Below are 24,551 nucleotides of genomic sequence, written 5' to 3' on the forward strand. Positions count from 1 at the left end.
GGAGCTATGGTACAGATTGTGCAGCAGTTTACTTTCTCATGCTCTCGGGTGAATGAAATAAATTCCAGATTTCACAAATTTTGGAGCAGTAAAGATAGTTCTTAAAGAAAGAATGCAATTTTTATTCAAGCTAAATTTTCAATAATGATAGTGTTTTTAAAATGCCTCAAGCAGAGTCTTGAAGTACTGGAAGATGAAAGAAACACACTAGAGAGCTTAGCTGGTACTTATCTCAATACTTTTTTTATTGAGGCAATTGCACCACACTGATTTAAAAGTGAAGGCAAGCACGATGATGATTTCTTTAAGGTCAAGATTAATCTCTTCAACGTCAAGATTAATCTCTTCAACTGGCTCTGTCATTTTTGCTTGTTGCAGCCAGAAGCAGAAAAAGAACACATTTCAGGATCAAGATGGAGCAAATAGCTGACATCTTGAAGTAGTATTTCAAATAGATTGGGGCAGCTTACATTACATATCATAATGATCATTATTTGCAGCATTCAGTATTAATTTGAGGGGATCATCCTGCATTCAGGATCAGAGCATGATGCAGGCACTGACCAAGAGTTTATTACTTCAGAAACACCTGCATTGGCAAGAATCTACTTGCAGGGTTTCAACCTGAAATGTTGACAATTCCTTTCCTCCCCCAGATGCTGCTTGACCTCATGAACTCCTCTAGCAGACTGTTTGTTGCTCCAAATGTTTGCACTAAATGCTCATACAAAAGACATTCAGCTGGATTTCCCAGTTGCTGACAATAATCCAAAAGCAAAATACTGCAGATGCTGGAGGTCTGAAATAAAAACTGCTAGAAACACTCAGCAGGTCAGGCAACATCAATGAAGAGAGCAACAAAGTTATGTTTCAGGTTGAAGGTCTTTCATCAGTGTCGCTGAAAAACTCTGTTAAAATTAGCAAACCAAATGGACATTATTCTTTGTAATCTCAAGAATTCTTGATGATCCTCTGTTGCTATCCTGCTAGCTTGTTCTACACCAGCAAGAAAACAAAACCCTTCAGGTTAAAGTGACAGTAAGTTCAGCAAATTTATTGTTGTATCTGTGGGCAGATTATGTGGGCCTAATATCTATTTTAGCTAATTGTAAAAGTGTATGTGCCATTTTAGTCCTATCCTATTAGTTTTTTTAAACTACCACTGCCTCTGCTGGGTCATAAATGTGATTGGCATTTGCATCTATCTAAGCTGCTATTGAAACATAGAAAAAAAGAGACTGTTTGCACACTTAAGTTTTCTGGTAGATGCAGGTTACCAGAATATCTGCTCAGCTAATGATCGATGTGTAAACATTGACCAGATCGCTGAGGGATCTCCCTTGAAAAGGTCTGTACCCAGCTTTGGCAAGGGACAAATTCCCTCCATTTTTGGCCATTATCTTACATTGGGAGTATCATGTGGCTCCAGTTTTAACACGAGGAGCTGTTACTCCTTTACCATCTGCATATCAGTGGTTTTGACTGAAGGCTCATCTCTACAATGTGCAGTGTAATTTAATAAGAGGAACTAATAGCATATCCTAGTCTTTTAGCTATCATCCCAAAGCTATTCATCTTTGAAGGCCAAACCAGGCACTTGCAAAGGATGCTGAGTTCCTCCAGCATTTGTGTGACTTGCAAAGGATAAAGCATTAAGTGGAACTGATCACAGTTTGCATTTTTCTCCACTGTATCATGTCTTGCAAAGGTCAAACAGATAAAGTTACGATTAATTAACTACCTATTTTGACCCTGTTTGTTCCAGATCCATAGGCATACGTCAGTAGGGAAGAGGAATGACATTTTGCTGGTGCATTGTATTTACACAACATTATTTACAGGGGAAAGGTACAAAGTAATCAATCAGATTCGGTTTTAACATCACAAACAGGAAAACGTTTGCAATTGCACATTTTTAGCAGTTTTATACTTGCTGTAGGATATTAAAGAAGCTTTAAATAAATTTTGTTTAATGTGACATTCAATGGTTTTAAAGCCTTTGATAAAGGCACATTAAAAGGGAAGAGAAGAATTCAAAAAGGAGGAAATTTAAAAGACAAGTTGCTTTGGGTGATTTTATTCCTTATTCATTAACTTGCTTCAGATTGATGCCCTCCATGCTCACAACCTTGTGTCCTCTCATACAACAATGGCTAATCTTTATCATGGCCTTCTCCAAGTCAGCGAAAATTTAGTTTCTTTCAATTCTTCAAAGAAGTGGTTTCTTTGTGTCACTCACAAAGCTAACTAGCAGCCGACATGTGATAGATCTGCCCTTTAGTCTTCTTCATCAATCACCCTTCCGGGTCGTCTTACCTTCTCCGACCTTAAATGGAACTTGTATTTCCTTAAAACTGTCCAAGAATATTGATTTCACCTTTTGCTTCAAATACTTTAACCTGAACAACTCTTAATTATTTAAAAGCGCAGATTGCTAAAGATGCAAAAATAACTTCGATAATAAAGAAAGGTTTTCCAGCTTATATATTAAGCTCTTATACAGAATATAGAAACATTGTAAGCACTTATTTCTTTATCTATTACTCCTCCCTTTCTCTCACTACCTTTCTTGTCTTTCTATTTAATTGAGACAATAATGCTGAACATCCATTGTCCAATTTTCTGTTTCCTTTTGAATTATTAGTGTACTATTTTATATGTTTTTTCTAATGTATTAAAATTGTGCACTACTCATTCTTTCCCAGATACTCAGAATTATAGACCCTGTTGATTCTTCCCACAATCTGTATATCACCAAATTATAATATTTTGATTTACAATATAAACAGAAAATGCTGGAAATACTCAGCAGGTAAGGCTGCATCTGTTGGAAGAGAAGCAGACTTAACGTTTCAGGTTGAAGACCCTTGTCAGAATTGGAAAGGAGAGAAAAGAAGTCAGCTGAGATGCAGGGAGGGGTATGTCTCCGAAGAGGTAAAAGCATGGTGACCATGGGGATAAACTATAAACAAGGTTGTTCTACCAAAGGCTTTTCAACCTGTAACATTAATTCCGTTTCTCTTTCCACAGATGCTACCTGACCTGCTGAGTGTTTTCAGCATTTTCTGTTTTTATATTTGAGAAATCAAAATCAAAACCAAGGTAAATCAAAATCATATTTTGATTTACCTTGGCCTCAGCACTTATATGAAAGTGGAGAATGTAGGGGGAATGTGATCAGATCAAGAAGGGCTGATGTTGCAAATATCTGCTGAATTTCATGGCAGCATTTCTTTATAATATTACTTTTCATGTTTGACGAGTGCAGCTCCAACTCCACAGTAAAGGATAAGGGATTGGCACCCAAGCTGTAACATTTTCCACCACCAGTGCACCAGTGGTGTAGTGTGTGCATCAACAAAATTCTACTAACTCACAAGGTTTCTTCAATGGTATTTGCCATGTTTGTGACTTCTACTACCTAGAAAGAAAAAGGCAATTTATGTACATTACCCTTCAAGCTGTATGCCATCATGGCTTATAGATATATTGCTGTTTGTTCATCTTTGCTGGGACTAAATCCTGGATTTTCCTATCCAACAGAGCTGTGGGCAGATCTTCACTGCATGATCTGCAGCAGTTCATATAATTGGCTTACCACCACCATTAAGGATGGACAATAAGTGCTGGCTTTATCTTGTCCCCATAAAGAATACAAAAAGATCACTGATGATAACTTTATCAGGAACATGAATTTCAATTTAACAATGGTTGAACTGAAACACAATCAGTAAAATTAAGGTAACCAGGAAGGGCAGAGAGCAAATAAGCTTCAGTAGGAACTCTGGGCAATGCCGTTTTTGAGAGTATTCCCCACTGGAGTTACAATGAAAAAATAAGAAGAAATATTGAATCCAGATTTCACCTCACCTTAAGGTAGTGGTTGAGGATTACTATTTTTGGATAAAGAGGAAGAAGTTATGTTCTCCTTCTTTTAGTCAAATGTTTGTGAAAATTTGGCTAAATTTTCCCCAAGGTCCTAATAGGTAAATTTAGTACATAGTGTAAATACCAAACTATTGTCCAATTGCTCCCCTGTCACAAGACCTCAATCTAGACAACAAATGTGATCTCATAATTGGCTTCAATACCACTGGGCTAAGAAGGAAAAAACTCAACTTGAGTTCCTGCACCTGAGTGCAGTCTGGTAAGCCATGGCAGAACATGAGGTGGAGTTTTAAAATTAGGAAAGGATATGATTAGGCTATACAGTGCTGACCATTGTCTAGCAGGCTATATGCATTGTCTGTGCTCACATAAGAAGAATGATCATCTGACTAGAGAGTACCTGCTGAAACAGAACCATCCCAGAGTATGAGTCATCACTTAAAATGAGATAATTGAAGGGATCTTGTTGTTCAGTGTTGGCTGCCCAGAACCCCCTCCTGTAGTCCCTGAACTTACTGGGGCCATATGCAGAGTATATTTTGCTGGCCCATCACTACATCCTTGAGTTGGAATAGCAACTGGTTTGAACAACACAAGTGGCAGCTGGTCCTTAGGCAGTGCAGTGTCAGAATAATCCTTGTCCCAGAATAACCCTGGTTGCAACAAAGCCGGGGGTGGACTCCTGACTTCCAACCAAGCTGTTGTTGATTTTTAATAATTTTAAACATCTCCAGCTTTGATAAAACATTAAAATAAAAGTAAATAATTAAAAATACCTTTTTAAAAATATAAAACCATATAAAACCGATTTAAGTCACTTCAAATAATAAAGAATGTTAAACTAAAGCAAAATAATTTTAAAAACATGACACATCTTACCTTTTCCACCAAATATTTGTTCTGCAGTCCTCACTGAACTTAACAAGGTCTTGGATCTTGTGCCATGTCATACCTGGGTAATGCTGAGAAATCCAGCAGGACTGGATTCCCCCCAGCTAGACTCCATGAGAAAGCCTGTGACAAGGTGGACTGATAAGTTAAAGGTAGGACTCTTTCCATTTGAATGGCTGATTCCATTCAGAACCATTGGCCACAGCCAACACAATTTAGCCCAAATAGAACAGAAGTCCTCATCTCTAAATAATAACATTTCATATATTTGGCTGTCAGCTGCTCATCTTCTGAGGAAACAGGGGATCAGATGGTGCAAGTATGTGGAACAATTTACTGATTGTGGCATTTGCCAGTAACCCTTCATTCTGTCAATTTTTATTATTTATTCAATATAATTGGTTTCATTTTATGCCATATTTAGGGGCATTTTCAGCATGATATTTTTAAAAATTAAAACATCTCTGCTGTTCTTGACTTGAATTGGACATTTTATGGAGTAATTTTCTTATCAATGATTAAAAACAGTGGAAATGAAAGGTGAACCTTCTCCACCATGTAACTATGCATTTTCTGTTAAATATCCTTACAAAGACATGCAATTCAGTGTTTATCAATTTACCTTCCTTGCAATAATCTTCTTGCTGGATTTTAAAATTGTTTCAGACCATACAACTGCATACAATATGAGCTGGTTGATATTAAGCAAAAACTAGAAATCAGTGAACCAAAGTAATTCATAAGCTTATAGTTAAATATGATATAATGAAATTTGACAAATATAAGCACAAAATATTACAACGTATGCATATAAGCACATTCTCTAATTCTTGAATTACTCCTCGGAATGGGTTTTTAAAAAATATAGCAGTTTCCGATGACCATCGAATTAGGTGTTGTTTCTGAATGTTAATCTCCATTTTCCGCCTCATTTTCGCTTAATGAATGAAATCTAACACTTTGATGAAAAGTCAAGTGGAGCTTTTTGTCTAATCATATACTGAAGAAGTAAGCCATCGTCTTGTGTTCTCTCCTCTGCTAAAGGCATTGATTGCTCTCTGAAATGGTTGTATAGCATCTGTCACTCTCCAATACTTCAGCCAGTGAACCGTTATACATATGCCAGCTTTGACAATAAGCACCAGAAGGTTATTTGTCATTGAGGAACATGGATCCAAACCTGATTGTGCCTTCACATGGTATTCCAACAAGTCCACTTTCTTTCATGGCAGTCAGGAAAACCTTCTTATTTTTATCTTTCCAATCACATGCTTTGATTGTACCAGCAATATCTCAGCTGAGATCAGCTTATTAATACCTATTGGTACTAAGGCCAGCAACAGTACCGATTGCTCCAATCACAATGACATGAACTGAGCACAAATTTCCATTGCGAAGGCTGACTATACATTGGGAGCACAGCACCTGTTTTCCAATGTTATTTCAATTCAGCCCCTGGATATCTTTGCATAATTGGCACAACTTAGTCTCCAGTCCTTAACTTATAAATTATCAAATCTTTGTAGAAGGTCTCCAGTACAACATTTCTTGTTATTTCAAAGATGTTTATTATGATTAATTAGTGTAGTTCATTTGTGGGTGCTTTATGAATGCTTATGATTGGAATCAATTGGATTGCAATGGTGGAATTCATGATTGGGCTAATGATAACAACTTGATCAATAAGCAAAAGAAGTGTATATACTGGAAATCTGAAATAAAAACTGAAGATGCTGGAATACCCAGCAAGTCAGGCAGCATCTGTGGAGAAAGAAACAGAATTAATATTTCAGATTGATGGCCTTTCATCAGTTCTGAAGAGTTAACTCTGTTTCTCTCTCCACAATGGTGCCAGATGAGATATTTCCAGAGTTTTATGGTTTTATTTTGACATTGCTCTGAAAGAAATTGTGATTCACTCTGAAGTTCAGGGACAACAAGCTGAAAGTATGGGGAAAGATGATGGGTTGAGAGAAGTAGAACTGGGTGATATGAATGTGCATGTGGATCCTGACCCTATGCCTGGAGATTATTACTGCAGTGGTGTATATTGATAGAAGGGTCAAGGAGAGCTGATTTTAGATTCTAAAAATTCGTATTTGTATTCATTTATTATTGTCACTTGTACTGAGGAACAGTGAAAAACTTGTCTTGAATACCGTTTGTACAGATTAATTCATTACACAGTGCATTGAGGTAGTACAGGGTAAAACAATAACAGAATACAGAGTAAAGTGTCACAGCTACAGAGGAAGTGCAGTGCGAGTAGACAATAAGGTGCAAGGTCACAACAAGGTAGATTGTGAGGTCAAGAGCCCATCTTATTGTATAAGGGAACTATTCAATAGTCTTATAACAGCGAGATAGAAGCTGTCCTTGATCCTGTTGGTACGTCTCCTCAGGCTCCTGTATCTTCTGCCTGATAGGAGAGGGGAGAAGATAGAATGTCCCAGGTGGGTGGGGTCTTTGATTATGTTGGCTGCTTCACTGAGGCAGTGAAAAGTATAGACAGAGTCCATGGAGGGGAGGCTGGTTCCGTGATTTGCTGGGCTGTGTCCACAACTCTCTGCAGTTTCTTGCGGTCCTGGGCAGAGTAGTTGCCATACCAAGCCTTGATGCATCCAGGTAGGATGATTTCTGTCATGCATCGATAAAAGTTGGTGAGTGTCAAAGGGGACATCCCAAATTTCTTTAGCCTCTTGAGGAAGTAGAGGCGCTGGTGAGCTTTCTTGGCCGTGGCATCTACGTGGTTGGACCAGGACAGGCTATTGGTGATGTTCACTCCTAGGAGCTTGAAGGTCTCAACCCTCTCAACCTTAGCACCATTGATGTAGACAGGTGCATGTCCACCGCCCTCCTTCCTGAACTCAATGACCAGCTCTTCTGTTTTGCTGACATTGAGGGAAAGGTTGTTGTCATGACACCATTGTCAGTAAGCTCGCTGTCTCCTTCCTGTACTCCGACTCATCGTTATTTGAGATACAGCCCACTACGGTAGCATCATCTGCAAACTTGTAGATGAATCACGGTGCAAGCAGGGAAGGAAGCCATTGATAATAGAGGGAACTGTTGGAAATTTGCAGGGGCAGTCCTGTGAAGTTTGATGGTAGATGCAGTAAGTTGTCTTGAATACTGAGGAAAGATTGAGGAAGATACAGAACTAGCATGGATAGATGCATAGATGCAGACCTCAATGTTAGAAGAAAGTTAATTAAGAAGGAAAATTAGGGAGCCAGATCCATTTGGAACAAGTGATGCAAAAGAAAATTGAGGATCCTGGGCTGATGTGATTGAGAAATTGTGGCATGTTAGGATACATTGGGTATGGTGAACTGCTGACAACAACTGCATGGATAATTTTAATTTTAGAAATCGTCCATAAGCTTTTCAAACACTACATCTGAGGTAAGGCAATGTGGTGGATTGGGACTAAGGAGGCAATTGCTAAGGCATAAAGGGCTTTGCATTGTCTTTGACTTCCAGGATAAACCTAGAGTAAGAGATCGCTTTGACTTGGGGACTGATAACTTGGTGGGACTTTAGATGGTGGCTGATGATCAGGGCAAAGATATCAGACATCAGAAGCTGTGTAGGAAGCTGATATTGAGCTTAAGGCAGGTGAGATCTGCAATTGAAGAGCCTGGGATTGTTTATATTAGAAAAGAGAAGAGATGAAGATATTTGTCAAGTGTTCAAGATCCCTGAGATAAATGGAGCTCAGTAATAAGTTGACGATTGCAAAAACTCTACAATCAGGGTTGCAGTTTGAAGAGGAATGATGGAGAGCCAGTTTAAATTCAATTACTTTAAGAACTGGACAGTGATGACTGGATAGTTAGACAGTGTAGAAAAAATAATTGTGAACTAAATCAGAATTACTGATAAAGAACTATTAAGTGGTACTAGTTTCGAGACCAGTTAAATGAATCGTGGAACATTTCCAGTCATGTATTCCCTTTTGTTTGAAGTATTTCGTTAGGCACCCGACATGAATGGTTTACATTTGATAAAATTAAAATCATGTTATGATTTCCAGTCTAGATGACCACAAGGTATTTGTCTATTTAGATTAGATAGAGTTGGAATTTGTTTTAAAGCGTGAATGTACTAGATAATGGAAGATATAATATCATTGTAGAAAGCTATACAATATTTATACAAGCAAGGACAACTTGAAAGACAGCTGATTTGATAACAGAAATCCCTTTGTAGGAAAGGAAAACTTAGTGTTCACTGGTAAAGATATAAATTGTTGAGGGTACATGTTAAACAAGTACATTCAATAGATATTCTGGGGTGCAATTTTACCTTCACATACTGGGCAATAACCTGGCTTGTTCATTTGCTTTAGAACCACGTTACTTTCATTCATTTGAAATCAAACAACAAAAAACAAAATGGTCAAAGAATATGATTCATTGTTCAATTTTCATCCATTATTTGGTCAGATTGGAAAAGAAAATCTGTGGTGTGGTATGAAGAAATGCAGGGACAGTGTGTGAGTTTTAATTCAGAATGTTTCAGTTATTAGACCCAAGGCAGAATGCAGCACAGCAAATTTAACTAGGAGTTGACATTTATCTGAGTCTCTGACTTTCAAGTGGGAAATGGGTGTGGAGCAACTGTCAGCCAATCTTCAAGTCTCAGATACGTGTGTGGAAAGGGAATCTGGAAGAGAGATAGTGGTAATTACTGACAGGAGAGACTTAAATTTTCCTTTCGCTGTATCCAGCTCTATTGAAGGAACATAATAAACCTGACTTCAATAGTCTCTTCTGCTGCCAATCCTCTTCCAACGTTAGTCGGGAAAGCCATTGAGTCTTCACTGTTCAAAGTTGAGCTCAATGCCTAATGGCATCAGCAGGCTCTAGCCTGGACATTTAAAGGAGGTCTTTCCAGCTTCAGGTGATTGCTTTTGCTTCCTACTCAGAGGTGGGGGTTAAAATGAAGGATGGAGTGATCTGGTCAAGACATTAATTCATCTGGCCAATTTTAATTACCTATAGGTGCCTGCTAAGATGGTCTGGCTTCATACTAAATGTTTATTACACTTTAACCACTATTTCACTGTCCACAATTGTAATCTTCAATTGCCACTTCCCCAAATCTTTTCTAATCAAGAGTGAGGATGGCTGATCTTGCTGGCCCAAATCATCCCTGACTCCAGTGACATCTCTCCTCACTGGGAGGCCCTCAAATGATTTAATGGAGTGTTGATGACAGGCCTGAACTAGCCCTGCCTGTAAGTCTCTGCTTTGACAGCTGGCAAGCCTTGGCCCCAGTTTTGACTCTGTCAAAGCCTTTATGGTTTTTAATGTTTCTGAACACCTCTGATGTTCGTACATTTAAATGTAAACTACAAACTTAAATTATTAACAGTTAAAAAATAAAATCAACTAAAATGCTTTTAAATACCTATTTAGAAGCATTCATACAATCTGCCCATAACTGAAAAAAAAAGCTTAGCTTGTTACTTGTCTTCCCAATAGCCCGACAATCCACACTTGAATCTAGGTGTTGCTGGGACCTGCACCATATCTACCATGGTACAGGATCCAAGAACAGGTTGGAGAATGGGCTCACCAATCTAATTGCTTGGGAATCTCACCAGGATCCAATCCTACCATTGAACTCTACCATGGGAGCCCAGCAGGGAGCAGGGCTGGGAAATGTTCAGCAGAGCTTGGTCTCTGGTGGATTTTTAAGTGTTCACACAGGAATCCCAAAGCTTATGCTGAGAAATCTGGGCCATTATTTTCCCTTAATTACTGCACTTGATATTGAGATAAAGTTTCTGAATAATGCCTGCTTTGAAAGAGAGTTAACCATATGAAAAGCTAGTGTTAAGTATGGTTTACAGTTATGGAGCAGTGACTTTGCCATTGCAGCGTTTTCACTCAGGGAAAGTGGTGTCATGGTCTAGTGGTCGCTGTTGCAGTTTGTGAACTACATTAGCATGCAGGTCCATCTAAAATTTATCTGCTAAGTTTGTTGAAAGGTCAATATTTGAAATATGAATTCTAGTCATATGTGTTTAAGCAAAAATAAAATCTGAGAGTTCCAGTTCTTTCATTGCACAGCTATATCATGTACTTTTGCTATGTTCTTTTTGAGTTGCAGTCTGTTTTTATGCCAAATGTACTCTTACCAGAGGTTTATGTTTGAGTTGTAAATCATGTGAGTAGCAATTAAAAGATCCTTTCTCTTTTGACAGAAGATGGATGAAGAAAATGAGGCCAACTTGTTGGCTGCTCTAACGGAGACACTAGACAGCATCCCAATAGATGAGGATGGACTGCCATCATTTGATGCACTGACAGATGGCGATGTGACCAGTGTCAATGATCCTAGCCCTCCTTCGACGCCTGACGGCACCCCTCCAACTCCAGAGGTTGAAGAGCCATCTCTAGTAAGAATCCTTCCTACTGTTTAACAAGAATTGGATGAGCCTCTGGCTACCCGCTGCATGGGTATGATGTAGTCAAAATAAGGTTTGGATTTTTAAATTATGGCCACAAGGAAAATGAACGTAATGAATGCCTACAAAAATATAAAAGTTAGAGAAGATGTGCTGCATTTTAAGAACAGGTTATATAGTAACTTGGGTATATTATCACTAATAACTTCTAAATATGCACATGTGTAAGTATGTTTCTCTCAACCACAGTTTGCTATCAACTGTTTCTGAAATGATTAAAAACAAAGTGGCATAGAATCTTGCAAACTGGGTTAATTAGAATGACTCATGATTGGATGAGAAGTTGTTTACACACAGAGACCACTTATTTCATGCTTTGTTTAAATTTTCCACCCATTTGATTGTATTTTTACAGTTGAAGAAGCTCTTGCTGGCTCCAGCTAATTCCCAATTTATCTACAATGAATGCAATGGAGGCAGCTCACACATCCACGCGACCAATAATAACAGGATTAGACCAAGCCCTGCTGTTGTCAAGGTACGTGTTAATGCTATAATCAGAAATTTATGTCCAGGTCAGAAAGGAATATTTTATTCTTTAAAGAATGAGAGTAGTTGCAGTATAAACTAATGAACTTGGTATTCTGCAATGATTGAAAATCCTGATGAATTATTGACTTTTATTTCAATAAAAAAAACATGTGGATTACTGACTTTAATTGTATATGAAAGAAAGAATCAGCAAGAGCATATATAATAATAGAAATGACTAAAGTCATTACACTTGGCATACACTTTCAGGTTGTGTTACTTTGTATCATATTTCAGAATATTGACTGTGTCATAGTCAGCATATTGAGTACATTGTGGCTATGGTGCTGAAGATCAGTCCGGTAGAGCCAGCCACACCATTAAGCAAGGCTGTTCCACTACTGCAAAACTGTATTGCCCAGGCCTGTACTGTCCACAAAAAAGACAAATTCAATCTGGCTAATTCCTGCCCCATCAGTCCATCCTTTACCATCAGCAAGGGAATGTAAAAGGTAATTAACTGTGGCAAATCTCACCAATAAACTGCTTACAAATGAAAAGCAAAAGAAACAGCAGTAGCTGTAAATTGTAAATCTAAACACAGTATGCTTGAAATACTCAGCAGGTCAGGCAGCATCTGTGGAAAGAGAAACAGTTAAGATTTTTGGGTTCCTTCATCAGAAATGAGAAAGAAGAAAGAAGCTCATGTATGTTCAGTTCACTTTTGGCAGGACCACTCTCGTCATACCTCATGGTAGCATTGATACAAATATGGGTCAAACAGTTGAACTCCTGAGATGATGGGAAACAGTCCCTGATGTCAAGGCTGTCAAATCATACTTGTGATGTAATGTCATAAGTGATGTCAGTCAAATCAGAATTTGACTGAGTGCAGTATCAAAATATTCTGAGAACATTGAAGTTTATTGGAATATGGAAGAAAACTCTTTACTAGCTGTAGTCAAAGGAACCATTTTAGCCCCAGGAGTTCTGCAGGAGAGGCAACATTCATACCACACTGGTCCCAGGTAATAACCATATCCAGCAAGAGAGAGGCTAATCACTTACTATTGATACTCAAAGGCATTATCATCACTTAGTCCCCCAACATCAACATCAACATTTTGAGGGCCACCAAATAACCAAAAACTTAAAAGGACCCTTCTCTTTAATACTGTGCAGTCTTTTTCAGTATCTGTACAGGTCAGAGGCTGTTAACTCCTCAAAGACTTTCCACCATCAGCAAGCCACAAGTCAAGGTTCCAGTAGGATACTTTTCAGTTGCCTGGATGAGTTCAGCTTTAGCAACACTCAAAAAATTTCTGATCATCCAGGAAAAAACATCCCATTTGATTACCATTGAATTCACTCTCTCCACCACCAGCCTACCATAAATACAGTGTGAATCATGTACAAAATAAGACCATAAGACATAGGAGCAGGATTAGGCCATTCGGCCCATGGAGTCTGCTCCACCATTCGATCATGGCTGATTTATTTTTCCCTCTCAACCCCATTCTCCTGCCTTCTCCCCATAACTTTTGATGCACTTATTAATCAAGAACCTATCAACCTCCACTTTAAATATACCCAATGACTTGGCCTCCACAGCCATCTGTGGCAATGAATTCCACAGATTCACCACCCTCTGGCTAAAGAAATTCCTCCTCATCTCTGTTCTAAAGGGACGTCCTTCTATTCTGAGGCTGTGCCCTCTGGTCCTAGACTCTCCCACTACTGGAAACATCCTCTCCACGTCTACGCTATCCAGGCCTTTCAACATTCGGTAGGTTTCAATGAGATCCCCCCTCGTCCTTCTAAGCTCCAGTGAGTACAGGCCCAGAACCATCAAACATTCCACAGTCATTAACCATTTCATTCTCAGGGTCATTCTTGTAAACCTCCTCTGGACCTTCTCCAATGCCAGCACATCCTTCCTTAGATATTGAGCACAAAACTGCTCATAATACTCCAAATGTGTTCTGACCAATGCCTTATAAGGCCTCAGCATTACATCCTTGCTTTTATATTCTAGTCCTCTTGAAATGAATACTAACATTGCATTTGCCTTCCCTACTACCAACTCAACCTGCAAGTTAACGTTAAGGGAATCCTGCACTTGGACTCCCAAATCACTTTGCACCTCCGATTTCTGAATTCGCTCCCCGTTTAGAAAGTAGTCTATGTCTTTATTCCTTCTACCAAAGTGCATGACCGTACACTTCCCTATGCTGTATTCCATCTGTCACTTCTTTTTCCCATTCACCCAACCTGTCCACGTCTTTCTGCAGACTCCCTGCTTCCTCAACACTACCTGCCCCTCCACCTACCTTTGTATCATCCGCAAACTTGGCCACAAAGCCAGTAATTCCATCATCCAGATCATTAACATATAACGTAAAAAGTAGCAGACCCAACACCAACCCCTGGGGAACACCACTAGTCACTGGCAGCCAACCAGAAAAGGCCTCCTTTATTCCCATTCTTTGCCTTCTGCCAGTCAGCCAATTTTCTATCCATGCTAGTACCTTTCCTGTAATACCATGGGTTCCTGTCTTGTTTAGCAGCCTCATGTACGGCACCTTGTCAAAGTCCTTCTGAAAATTCATGTAAACAACATCCACTGATTCTCCTTTGTCTATCCTGCCTGTTACTTCCTCTAAGAATTTCAACAGATTTGTCAGGCAAGATCTCCCCTTGAGGAAACCATGCTGACTGGCTTATTTTATCATGAGCTTCCAAGTACCCTGAAGCCTCATCCTTAATAATTACCTCATCCTTAACATCTTACCAACCACTGAAGTCAGGCTAACTGGCCTATAATTTCAAGCACTTAAGGCAAGGCACTTAATAAACCCACAAACCTCTTCCACCAAGAAGAACCAAGGCAGCTAAGCCATTGGGGTGGCATCACCTGCACATTTCCTTCAAAGTTACAAACAATACTTACTTTTAAACATATTGCTATTGCTATACTTTTAAACATATTGAGGATTTAGACCCAATGCTATTGGGTCTAAATCCTCAAAATCCCTGTGTAGCAGCTTTGTGGCAGTACCTTCACCAGAAGGAGTTTGGTGGTTGAAGAAGATGATTCATCATGAACTAAAGGGCAGTTAATGATGGATGATAAATGTTGGTCTTGCCTGCATCCCACAGATGAATAAAACAAATTTGCAGTTCCTCAGATAATGAAACAGCATGTACCTGCATGCAGTATTTCGGCTTGGGCTGATAAGTGGCACATAGCGTCTCCAGCAAAAGGGAGTCTAACATCCTCACTTGATACTTAAGGGCATTACCATCATTAAATTCCACACCATCAATATCCCAGTGAAACTTATTAACCCAGTGGTGCATGACTATCTTGTGGGAATAGCCGGATTTACAATCCAAACCACTTCCCAGGGTCACTCATGAGAAACTTTGATTAACGAGACACTGATATTTTTAGTCATGTTAAAGACACCAGTGCTGCAGTTCTCACTTGTCCCTCACTTCCACTCTGCTGCTTCCTTACTTCTCCAGTCCCTATCATCTTGCCCTGTCATTGCTTCATTCCCTGCCCCTACAGTAGTCCACTCTCCATATCTCTGGTGCTCCTTTCCACCTCACCAGACCTGTGCCCACCAGTACAAATTCCCTGTGTTTTACAGTGACAGACATGTAGCCATCAACCATTTTATAGTTACCTGTGCCCACCTATCGTTACACAGTGACAGACTTGTATCTATGAGGACTGTACCTCAATATTATAAAGTGACAGATTTGTGTCCACTAGTTCTGTACCAGTTTTATCCATCACAGTGACCATCAGTAATATAGGCAGATATACAGTAATAGACTCATGACCACCACTACCGTACCCCAGTGCTATACAGTAATAGACCTGTACTCATTAGTACTGTCCCCATGTTGGATTTGCTGACCCATGCATCTGAGGATATGGATCTGGATTTGGACTCGGGCCAAGAAGATTGGATGGGAATAAATATAATTCCTGGTTGCTAGTCCCTGATCACAGGTCCAGCTGGGTACCTGTTGGCCACTGTCAGGTAGCCCTGAGTCCCACAATGCTACATAATGTGGTGCTCGGTCAGGTCCCGTGTTGGAAGGGTCCTGATCCCAGCATCAGTTGAACACTAACACCAATGCCCTTAGTTGGGACTGTTCTGGGGATTTCCAGGTCCTGTTCACAAGCTGACAGAGGGGCATCTAGCAGAAGAGTGACCAGGTGGGATAGAAATGAGGCTGCAAAGATAGTGAATGCAGGCTGAACAGGGTACCAGGGCATTAACCAGAACCATAACTTGCCATATGAACACTGAATTACAAAAATAGGTCAAAAGCTGGGCACCCTGTAGGGAATAACTCACCTCTTCCTTCCATAAAGCCTTTCCAACATCCACAAGCACCAGTCAGAAGTGTGATTTAATACAGTTCATTTGCAAATACAGATCCAATGACACTCAAGAAGCTCACCACCATAAAGGACAAGACATCACACTCAACTGGTACCCCATTCACAATTTTTAGCATTCACTCCTTGATACACATCTTCAGTGATTGCAACCTTTTTGTGCCAATCAAATCTGAGCTGCATGCTGTGATCATAATAAGCTTAATAAGCTTGTCCCTTGCAGCAACTCAGGGTCACTGGCAGCACTGGAGTTAAACAAGCCAGATAAGCATGTGGGAAAAGGGGTTGCTCAGACATGTAGAAGAGTGCCTGGTTCTCTTCTTGTGTGTTTTCTCTCAACTCCATGCCGCTATTTTCTGCAGCCATACTGTGACTGTCATGAAGTCTGACTCATTTCCCAGAGGCCAGCAATGTGGCAGCTCTGAATACATCTCCCAATAGGAACCACGCAGGTCCAGGTTTAGCACATGATTCTGAATGCAAAATACTATTGTTCTGCTTTTAATGAATTTTTGCCTAATTTCATAAATTATTTTGAGGGATCCAGGCGTGTCCACCCTAAATGCATCACAGGTTTAATGCACCATAAAAAGGTGAAATCCATTTCCTAGGAAAGTACTTTTTTCAGAATATTACCTGATTCATTAAAAGAGTTTATGTCAAACTATTTTTTGATTTCAATTCAAAACACACAATGTTGATCATAGAATTGTTACGGCATGGAAGGAGGCCATTCATCCCATGAGTCTATGCTGGCTCCTGATAGGATAATTGCAGCAGACCTATTCCCCTGCTCTTTCTCTCTAGCACTGCAACTTATTCTCTCTCAGGTGCCTATCCAATGCTCCTTTCAAGCCCCTGACTGATTCTGCTTCTACCATTCTTACAAGCAGTGAATTCCAGAACATAGCTATTCCCTACACAAAAAAAAATCCTCACCTCCTTCTTGTAATCGTTTGACCAAAATTTTAAACATTGCTCTCTGGTCCTTGAAACATCCGTTAGAGGGACAGTTATCCTTCCATCTACCACGTCTAAACCATTCATGATCTTGTACACTGCACAACATTATTATGTTAAAGCACACCATAGTGGCGCTTGCTCATAATTGTGGGAAAATGATGCATGGATCTTGTGGTTCATTTCTTTTCTTAAACAAATAGCCACACTTCAACACAAGGACAGCACTCTCAAAATGATTACTTTAACTTTTTTCTATGATCTCATTGAGTTAATTTCATGTGATATCTACTTTTTGCCTTGCTGTGATATATACTTATTATCTGCTGGTTTGCTATGCATGGATCCCCTTGTAAATACAGCCCGAGATCACATCAAAAAGATTTGAAACACCCCAAAAGAGCGGGCACATGGAAAGATGTATTCTTCTCTGCACGGCTCTTCTTTACATAAACAAAGCCTGATACAAAACCAGTGGAAGAATCACAACACTTTGCCTCTTCCCACCGCCCACCAGCTCCCTTTCCCTCCCAGCCTCTATTTCCTGATTTCCTGGATCAACAGCTATCGGCCCAGAAGAACCAGCTGCTCCCCCCATATCAGCATAGTTTGAAAAAGGGTCAAGTGCCATGTCATCTCCACTTGAGATGATGCAGTGCTCAAGATGACTCCATCAAAAGTATGATAATATTATTTTCTGTATTGTTTTATTAACTTATACTTAAACATTTTAATGTGTTTATTAATGCATGCTAATGCTTTAGAACATTATTGGGCATTGTTTATGTTTATTTGGGAGGTTGTATTGTAAACATAGCAGAGGGCCTTAGTGGTACCTACTTTTTATGTTATTCACGGAGTCTATGTCCCTATACCATATGGTAACAAGGATGGCATATATAGAAAGCAAACATCATATTAGCAACCACCTGATCTTCAAGTAACAGTTCGTATATTGAATAAGACTTGACAATATGATTGTTTCCTTATGCCTTTAAAAGATGGAGGCAACTTCAAGTCCAAAGGCAAGGAATATTTGCCATCAGCAGAAGTCACAGGCCCAGCGTCGCCGATGCACAGAATTGCTCAAGTATTTAACTGCTACTGATAACCCTCTTCAGTCCCGAATAAATGAGCACAAAGTTAGTAGTAAAGACAAGAGCATCTCTAAAAAGAAGATACAGTTGCAGTCCCAGCAATCATATAACCTGCAAGGTAAGAAAAAAGCCTATGATAATATCATCATCATAAATTTGAGTCTTTCATGCATATCTTCCTGGGTTTTGTGGTGTCAGTGCAAGCTTCTTAATTCAATGGGAGTCAAACCGCAAATCTCTATATCTACCTGTTCAAGCTTAGTTACAGGACTGGCATCTGGAGTTTTAAATCATTGATCTAAAGCCATGAGATTCAAAACCCACGAGATTCAAAACCCACAATATCATCAGGAGCAATAAAAATTATTAAATGAATCTGAATTAGAAAAAAAGCCAGTCTTAGCAATGATATTCTGGAAACTACTGGAATCCATAAAGACCAATTTGGTTCATTAATGTCATTCAGAGAAGAAAATCTGAGATACTTTCTTGGTCTAGCCTGTATGTGACTCCAGACAAATTGTGCTGAATTGTATTGATGCTTACCTGGCAATACCCTAGAGAACTGCCAATTAGCAGCATAGTGTGTGCTAACCCATTCTAGACTTCTACACCTGTACCCTGCAGCTTGTGAGTGTGTAATGCATTGGAGATGCCATCCTGACACATCTAATCCCCTGTCTCACCGGTGGACCCAGCACCGAGTCCCAGGGTGACTTCTAATCAAGAACTGAGCTGAGGGGCAAGATTTTCACATGACAGTCTCACAAACAGCAATGTAATAGTAATCAAGTCATTCATTTTAGTAAAATTGGTTGAGAATAATTGATAATCAGGAAACCAGGGAGGATCACCTTCCTCCAAACTGTATAATGCGGTGAGATCCTTTACATTCACCTAAGAGCATTATTGGTATGAATATTACCTGCGGAGCAAGGAAAGCATTTATCAAAGATCTCTAACCCAGGAGGGCCTTCAGAATCCCCAAAGGTGCAGCAGATTGGGGTTTTCTTCACTCTTATTGAAGGGTTCCAAGCAAAATGTTAACCTTTCTCTCCTTGATGGTGAAAATTTACAGCTGTTGTATATTTCTATCATTTTCTGCATATATAGTAGATACAATCTTATTTTCTTTTAATCCTATTGGCTACAACATCTTTTGCTGTTTCTAATTTAATCAGGAAAGGAAATGTAAAATACCATATGTTTAAGGTTATTAATAATTCAAGTACTTTTGTTTTCAATTTTGACAGCAAGACCAACAACTCTTTCTCTGCCCTTGACACCAGAATCATCAACGTAAGTGTTTCAAAATAATAATATCGGACTGCTCATATTTGGAAGAGCAATGCATTTGATACTTTTTAAACTGCAAAACTATTAAGCAACTGAAAGGAATAAAACACCTTTTTTAGTGATCCAAAAGGTTCCCCATTTGAAACCAAGGCCATTGAACGTACGTTGAGTGTGCAACTTTCTGGTACTGCTGGTAAGACCTGTTTTTTGCTTTACTTTGCATTATCAATTAATTGTTCATTAAAGTTGAATCAATGACTCAGTAACAGGATTGTATTTTCCAAAAATAATGCTTTTTCCTTGATATGATCTCCAGAGTGTTTTATGATAAGAATTGAACTTCTTTGCAGGCTAAACTTTACTGAGGAGTTCTCATTGTTGATTTTTCCCCCCTATACAAATTAGAATATGAAGGCCATTGGCTACTAAAGGTATTCAACAGCCACTCAATTTGATAGGGCATCTGAGAAAACACAAATACACAATAAAATGAGTTCATTGGGGAAATAGAGTCATACAACAGAAAACATGCTCTTTAGCCAATGAGTCCATGGAATCCATCAAGCACCCTTTCACACTAATCTTACACTAATCCCATTTTTTGCCAACAATCTGCTACACAAATAGAATTATCTCAAAAGACATAAAGACACAGCTTCATAGTGTTTTACACATCCTAAAATACTTTAGAGCCAATGAAGTATTTTCCAGCCTTACTAACTACTGCAAATGCATATTTGGGCTAGAAATTCATCTCCACAATGCCAAATGAAGCTTCTGCTTTGCGATGTTGAAAATTGTATTAATGATACTGACAGAATTTGACACATACTTCTGAATGTCCTAGCATCTGTTGCTAATATTGCATGCTCATTTTGGGTGAGATTTTTTCCTGTTAGCACTGTTTACCCTGTATCATGCTTCGTGAAAAAATGTCAATATTAGTGCAATACCCAAAACTGGTCATCAGCAAAATTTTTATCCACTTTGGTCAAAAAGTGACAAGTCACTGTTTACTTGCAGGAGAACCAGAGACTCAAAAATAATGTTATTTAAAGGACCAATCACTCTGAACCTTTACTCATTGTCAGACTGCTGCACATCACACTACAAACTTATAGGTTAGTCTGCACATACTCATTCTAAGCACTAACTTATGTATCTTCAACCACTCCTCTTCAGACAAAACTGACTTCTGATACAGACTATTCATACTTAAGACTAAGCTTCCTTTCCATCTTCAACAACTTTTCTGCAAAAAAGAAGTTATGGGTATTTGTCTACACCGAACACTTTTTTCTTGTTGATTGGCATGGAGGTCGAACTTAGGCCTCTGGAAGGTACCATGGCAATCATCACCCCTCATCTTAACCACCCGGAATATGCAGGAAATGACCAAAGTCTACACAGGCTACTTTTCATCAAAACTGTCACAAATGAAATCTGTGATGTCCTGAGATATCCAATATCCTAGATAGCTTCACAATCAAAGTCAAGGTTACCATTACACACAGATTTCTAGCCTCAGGATAATTACAGGCTGCTGCTGCTGATTCATGCTTCATCTCACTGTTTGCTGTTCACTGCTGATTTAGAGAGGCCACCCAAGCTCCTCAATGAATTTGCAAAGATATCTTCATTTTTTTGTGGATATCCCTAAAATATAGGCTCTCAATACTGTATTCATATGGTAGTTTTTCTTATGGAGACTTCAGTGTCAATTTCCTGCCAAGAGCACCTGATTGTGGCCGTGGAAGGTCTTTCTGACCTTCTCGCAGAGAGAACATCCACCCTACACGTAATGTTTTTGTGTCCCTCTTGCTCTCAGTGTGGATCTGAGAGCACTCTCCGTTCCCACTGCTGGAAGTGTGGCAGCCATTCTTGAAGCAGCAGCATGTTATTGCAGATGGAAGAGTGCTGACTACTGAGATCTCAGCTACAAGACCAAGTGCTGGCAGCAATGGATTGAACAAGTACCTCAAACTGAAAATGAGAGAGCATCTTGTCATGCTAGGTAACGTGACAATGCTGTTGAGTGAACCTTGCAGTGCAAGTTTGTGATCTTTATGGTACTTGTTAAAACAATATGAGAGCATCACACAATGCTGTTTAAGCATCCATGAAAAGTAAAAGGAGAATTTCTAGGCTATTGTGCCTACACCCTGCTTTTAAACAAAGGTATTATTACCCCAATTTTTCTCATGCAAATGCTCATCAAATCAATCATAAAGGCATAAACTGCGCATTAAATTTACACAGTTCATGGTAATTCAAAAGTTTATGATATATTTTTGTTATTGTACATTGCATTATTACCATAATTAATTCAACATCTCCATTTCACTGATATATTATGCAAAATACAGCATGGTATAATCTGAAGATCCAATAGGGAGCAGTGGAATGCAGTATTTATTTCTCTCATGAGGCTCACCTTTATAACTCTCTCACAGTTTTCTCATTTGTGAGTTATGTTCTCTTTTCTCAAATATTTCATGAAACATAACTAAGTGTTTTCCAATGACTGTATAAGATTTGTGCTTTGATAGGTTAAAGCACTTTTCATAACCACTTTAAGGGTTGAAAAATTGCATTTAAAATGTTTCCTCTATGCTACATTACATCCAATTTACGTGATGGAATCAAATGTCTCCTCCCTAATTTGAATACTTTGAATATGAATTCAAGTCCATTTGGGTCATATAATAGGAGTGCTTAGCCTCTATGTGGATGATCTATAATGAACATTATGTTTTTTCTTGCTCCTTGACCTTTTGTACTATTGTATCTTTTGCCTAAAAGAAAATTTCTACGCTAACAAAGTGATCGGTTTTAGTGTGTGTTTTGTGAATGTTTGTTTATGATGTTGGGAACATTGTGGACTCCTTGGTCTGACAATTAGGCAGACAATAGTATGTCTCTTTGATCTTATTGTTTCAAAGCAATTTAAATAAATTCAAAGTAATGGTTAGAAGGTGAAAGCAATGGATGGGGGATTGGCTAAAGGATAATAAATTGGGAGTAGCAGTGAGTTTTCTGGTTGGCAGACTTAGCAATGGGGTCTTTTGGAATCAGTACTGGCTTTTTGTTTAAAGCTTTTTTAATGACAGATTAGTAGGTAAAAAGTAACACATCAACGTTTGTTGATGATACAAAATAAACTTGGAAAGTCAGCTGTGATGAGGATGCAAGGGTCTGCAGTGAGATATAGACGGGTTAAGTGAGTGTTAAGAAGATGGCAGATGAAGTACAATGTGAAAAGTTGTAAAGTTTTAATATTGGTAGAAAGAACAGAAAAACATTTTGAATGATGGGAGTCATTAGATTTTGGTGTACAGATTGAATATGATGTGCTGCCTTGTGAGATGCAGAAATTAATTGTGCAGGTACAGCAGGCAATTAGGAATACTAATGGTAAATTGGCCTTTATTCCAAGGCTGTTGGAGTCAATAAATAAGAAAGCCTTGGTGCATATCATGGATACACATGAAGGATGGATTGGAGGCAGCAGTGACGTTAATCATTGCCCAATGCATATTTGACCACATAGGTACTCTATTGGACCATGCATGTATAACAATGAAGTAGTGGGAACCATGAACAGGAAATTACAGAAAGAAGTAATCCCATTTTTGTGCAATTTTAAGGCATAACCCTAACCTACATCTTTGTTGGGAGTCATTTACAAGAGGAAATAGATGGGGTCAGTCAGCTGCAATAATGGGCCTGATCTTGGATCATTATTCAGGTGAGGACTTCTATATTATTTTAACTTGACCCCCAGCACACCAATTCTCTCCCCAGGAATCTACCCCTGCCACTACAATCCCCAATGATCAGCAAAGAAGTAGGGTGCATACTCCCTTTCCCTCCTCAACACTCTTCATGCCAGTCCACCCCTGCCATCCAATACTTCCATCAGTTCTTACAGTTGAGCAGTTTAAAAGCTTCAGCCATGCCAGCACAAAATGCAGGGTAATTCTCATTACACACAGCTTCTGAATTAAAATATCACCACACACAGGTTTACAAGTTGCACTACCTATGCATACAATGCTCTGCATGATGAGTGTTGGTGAAAATAATTCTGTGGCAACACCAGTTCAAATGATCTGGATTTCCTGCATGCTACCATTTCAATACATTTTTTAGAAATTTGAATTTCTAGATTCTGGATCTGTAAGATAGGGATCAAAGATTGTCCTTAAATACATGGGATATTGTAGCAGTTGAGAATTAGACTGCTTCTAAAATAAGATTCCATTGAAGACTCGGTCTACTGCCTACACATTGCTCATTTAGCATAGGCATTCACAGCCAAATTTCTACTCCACAGTATTATGGAGGCATGTTACCAGAATGGAAAGGGCTATTTTAAATTAAAATATGTGAGAGAAATTGAAACTGTGTTTAAATGAGGGAAAAGCAATTTAAAAAAAAACAGGTATCAGGAAAATGTCTTCATGTAGCATGTAAGGAGTAACCTTTCAGGTACAGTGTGGAGGTGAAAATCTTGGAATCATTTAAGAAACAACAGGATGAAGCAATGGGATTTCCTGTGGATAAGTGACAGTTTACTAATACTCCCATTTTCTAATTACTCTACAATGTTATACCCATACCATCCATTCTGAATTTATTATCAGATTTATATAATATTGAATACTTATTGGCTTATTATGCAATGAAATAAGAATTTACACCTTTAGATTCATTAGTACATTGGTGATTTATATTATTAATTATTATGACATTTACATTTTTGCATGAACATTTCTACTGTTTATACTTAATGTAGAACTTTTTTCTCCTTATTCAGTACCTAACTAATTATTGGTTACATTTATAATTAAGTAATTTTATCATGTAAAACCATCTTCCTACTTCTCTTTTTAAAAATATTGGACCTAACCACATTCAAGCAAGAAAAAAGATCCCTGTAATGTAACATGCACAATATCAACAGGACTACCTCTAGCGTATTATGCAAGAGCTACTTGATTCAAGTATCCTCTTACTCGGGACAAGAAGTGAGAAAAATGAAGACGAA

At 38.8% G+C, this 24,551-nt stretch overlaps 1 protein-coding gene across 4 annotated transcripts in view; it reads left to right on the top strand.

Moving 5' to 3' along the window:
* ppargc1a (peroxisome proliferator-activated receptor gamma, coactivator 1 alpha) overlaps positions 1-24,551 on the top strand; it is a 420,524-nt gene that overhangs the window by 350,628 nt on the left and 45,345 nt on the right. For all 4 annotated transcript variants that reach the window (XM_052009425.1, XM_052009438.1, XM_052009432.1 and 1 more), the window contains exons 3-7: positions 10,994-11,188; positions 11,613-11,735; positions 18,110-18,323; positions 19,459-19,504; positions 19,621-19,694. In XM_052009425.1, the coding sequence (XP_051865385.1) occupies positions 10,994-11,188; positions 11,613-11,735; positions 18,110-18,323; positions 19,459-19,504; positions 19,621-19,694 (652 nt within the window). The remainder of the gene's footprint in view (positions 1-10,993; positions 11,189-11,612; positions 11,736-18,109; positions 18,324-19,458; positions 19,505-19,620; positions 19,695-24,551) is intronic.

Source organism: Pristis pectinata, chromosome 2, assembly GCF_009764475.1.
Source record: "Pristis pectinata isolate sPriPec2 chromosome 2, sPriPec2.1.pri, whole genome shotgun sequence".
Taxonomy (NCBI): domain Eukaryota; kingdom Metazoa; phylum Chordata; class Chondrichthyes; order Rhinopristiformes; family Pristidae; genus Pristis; species Pristis pectinata.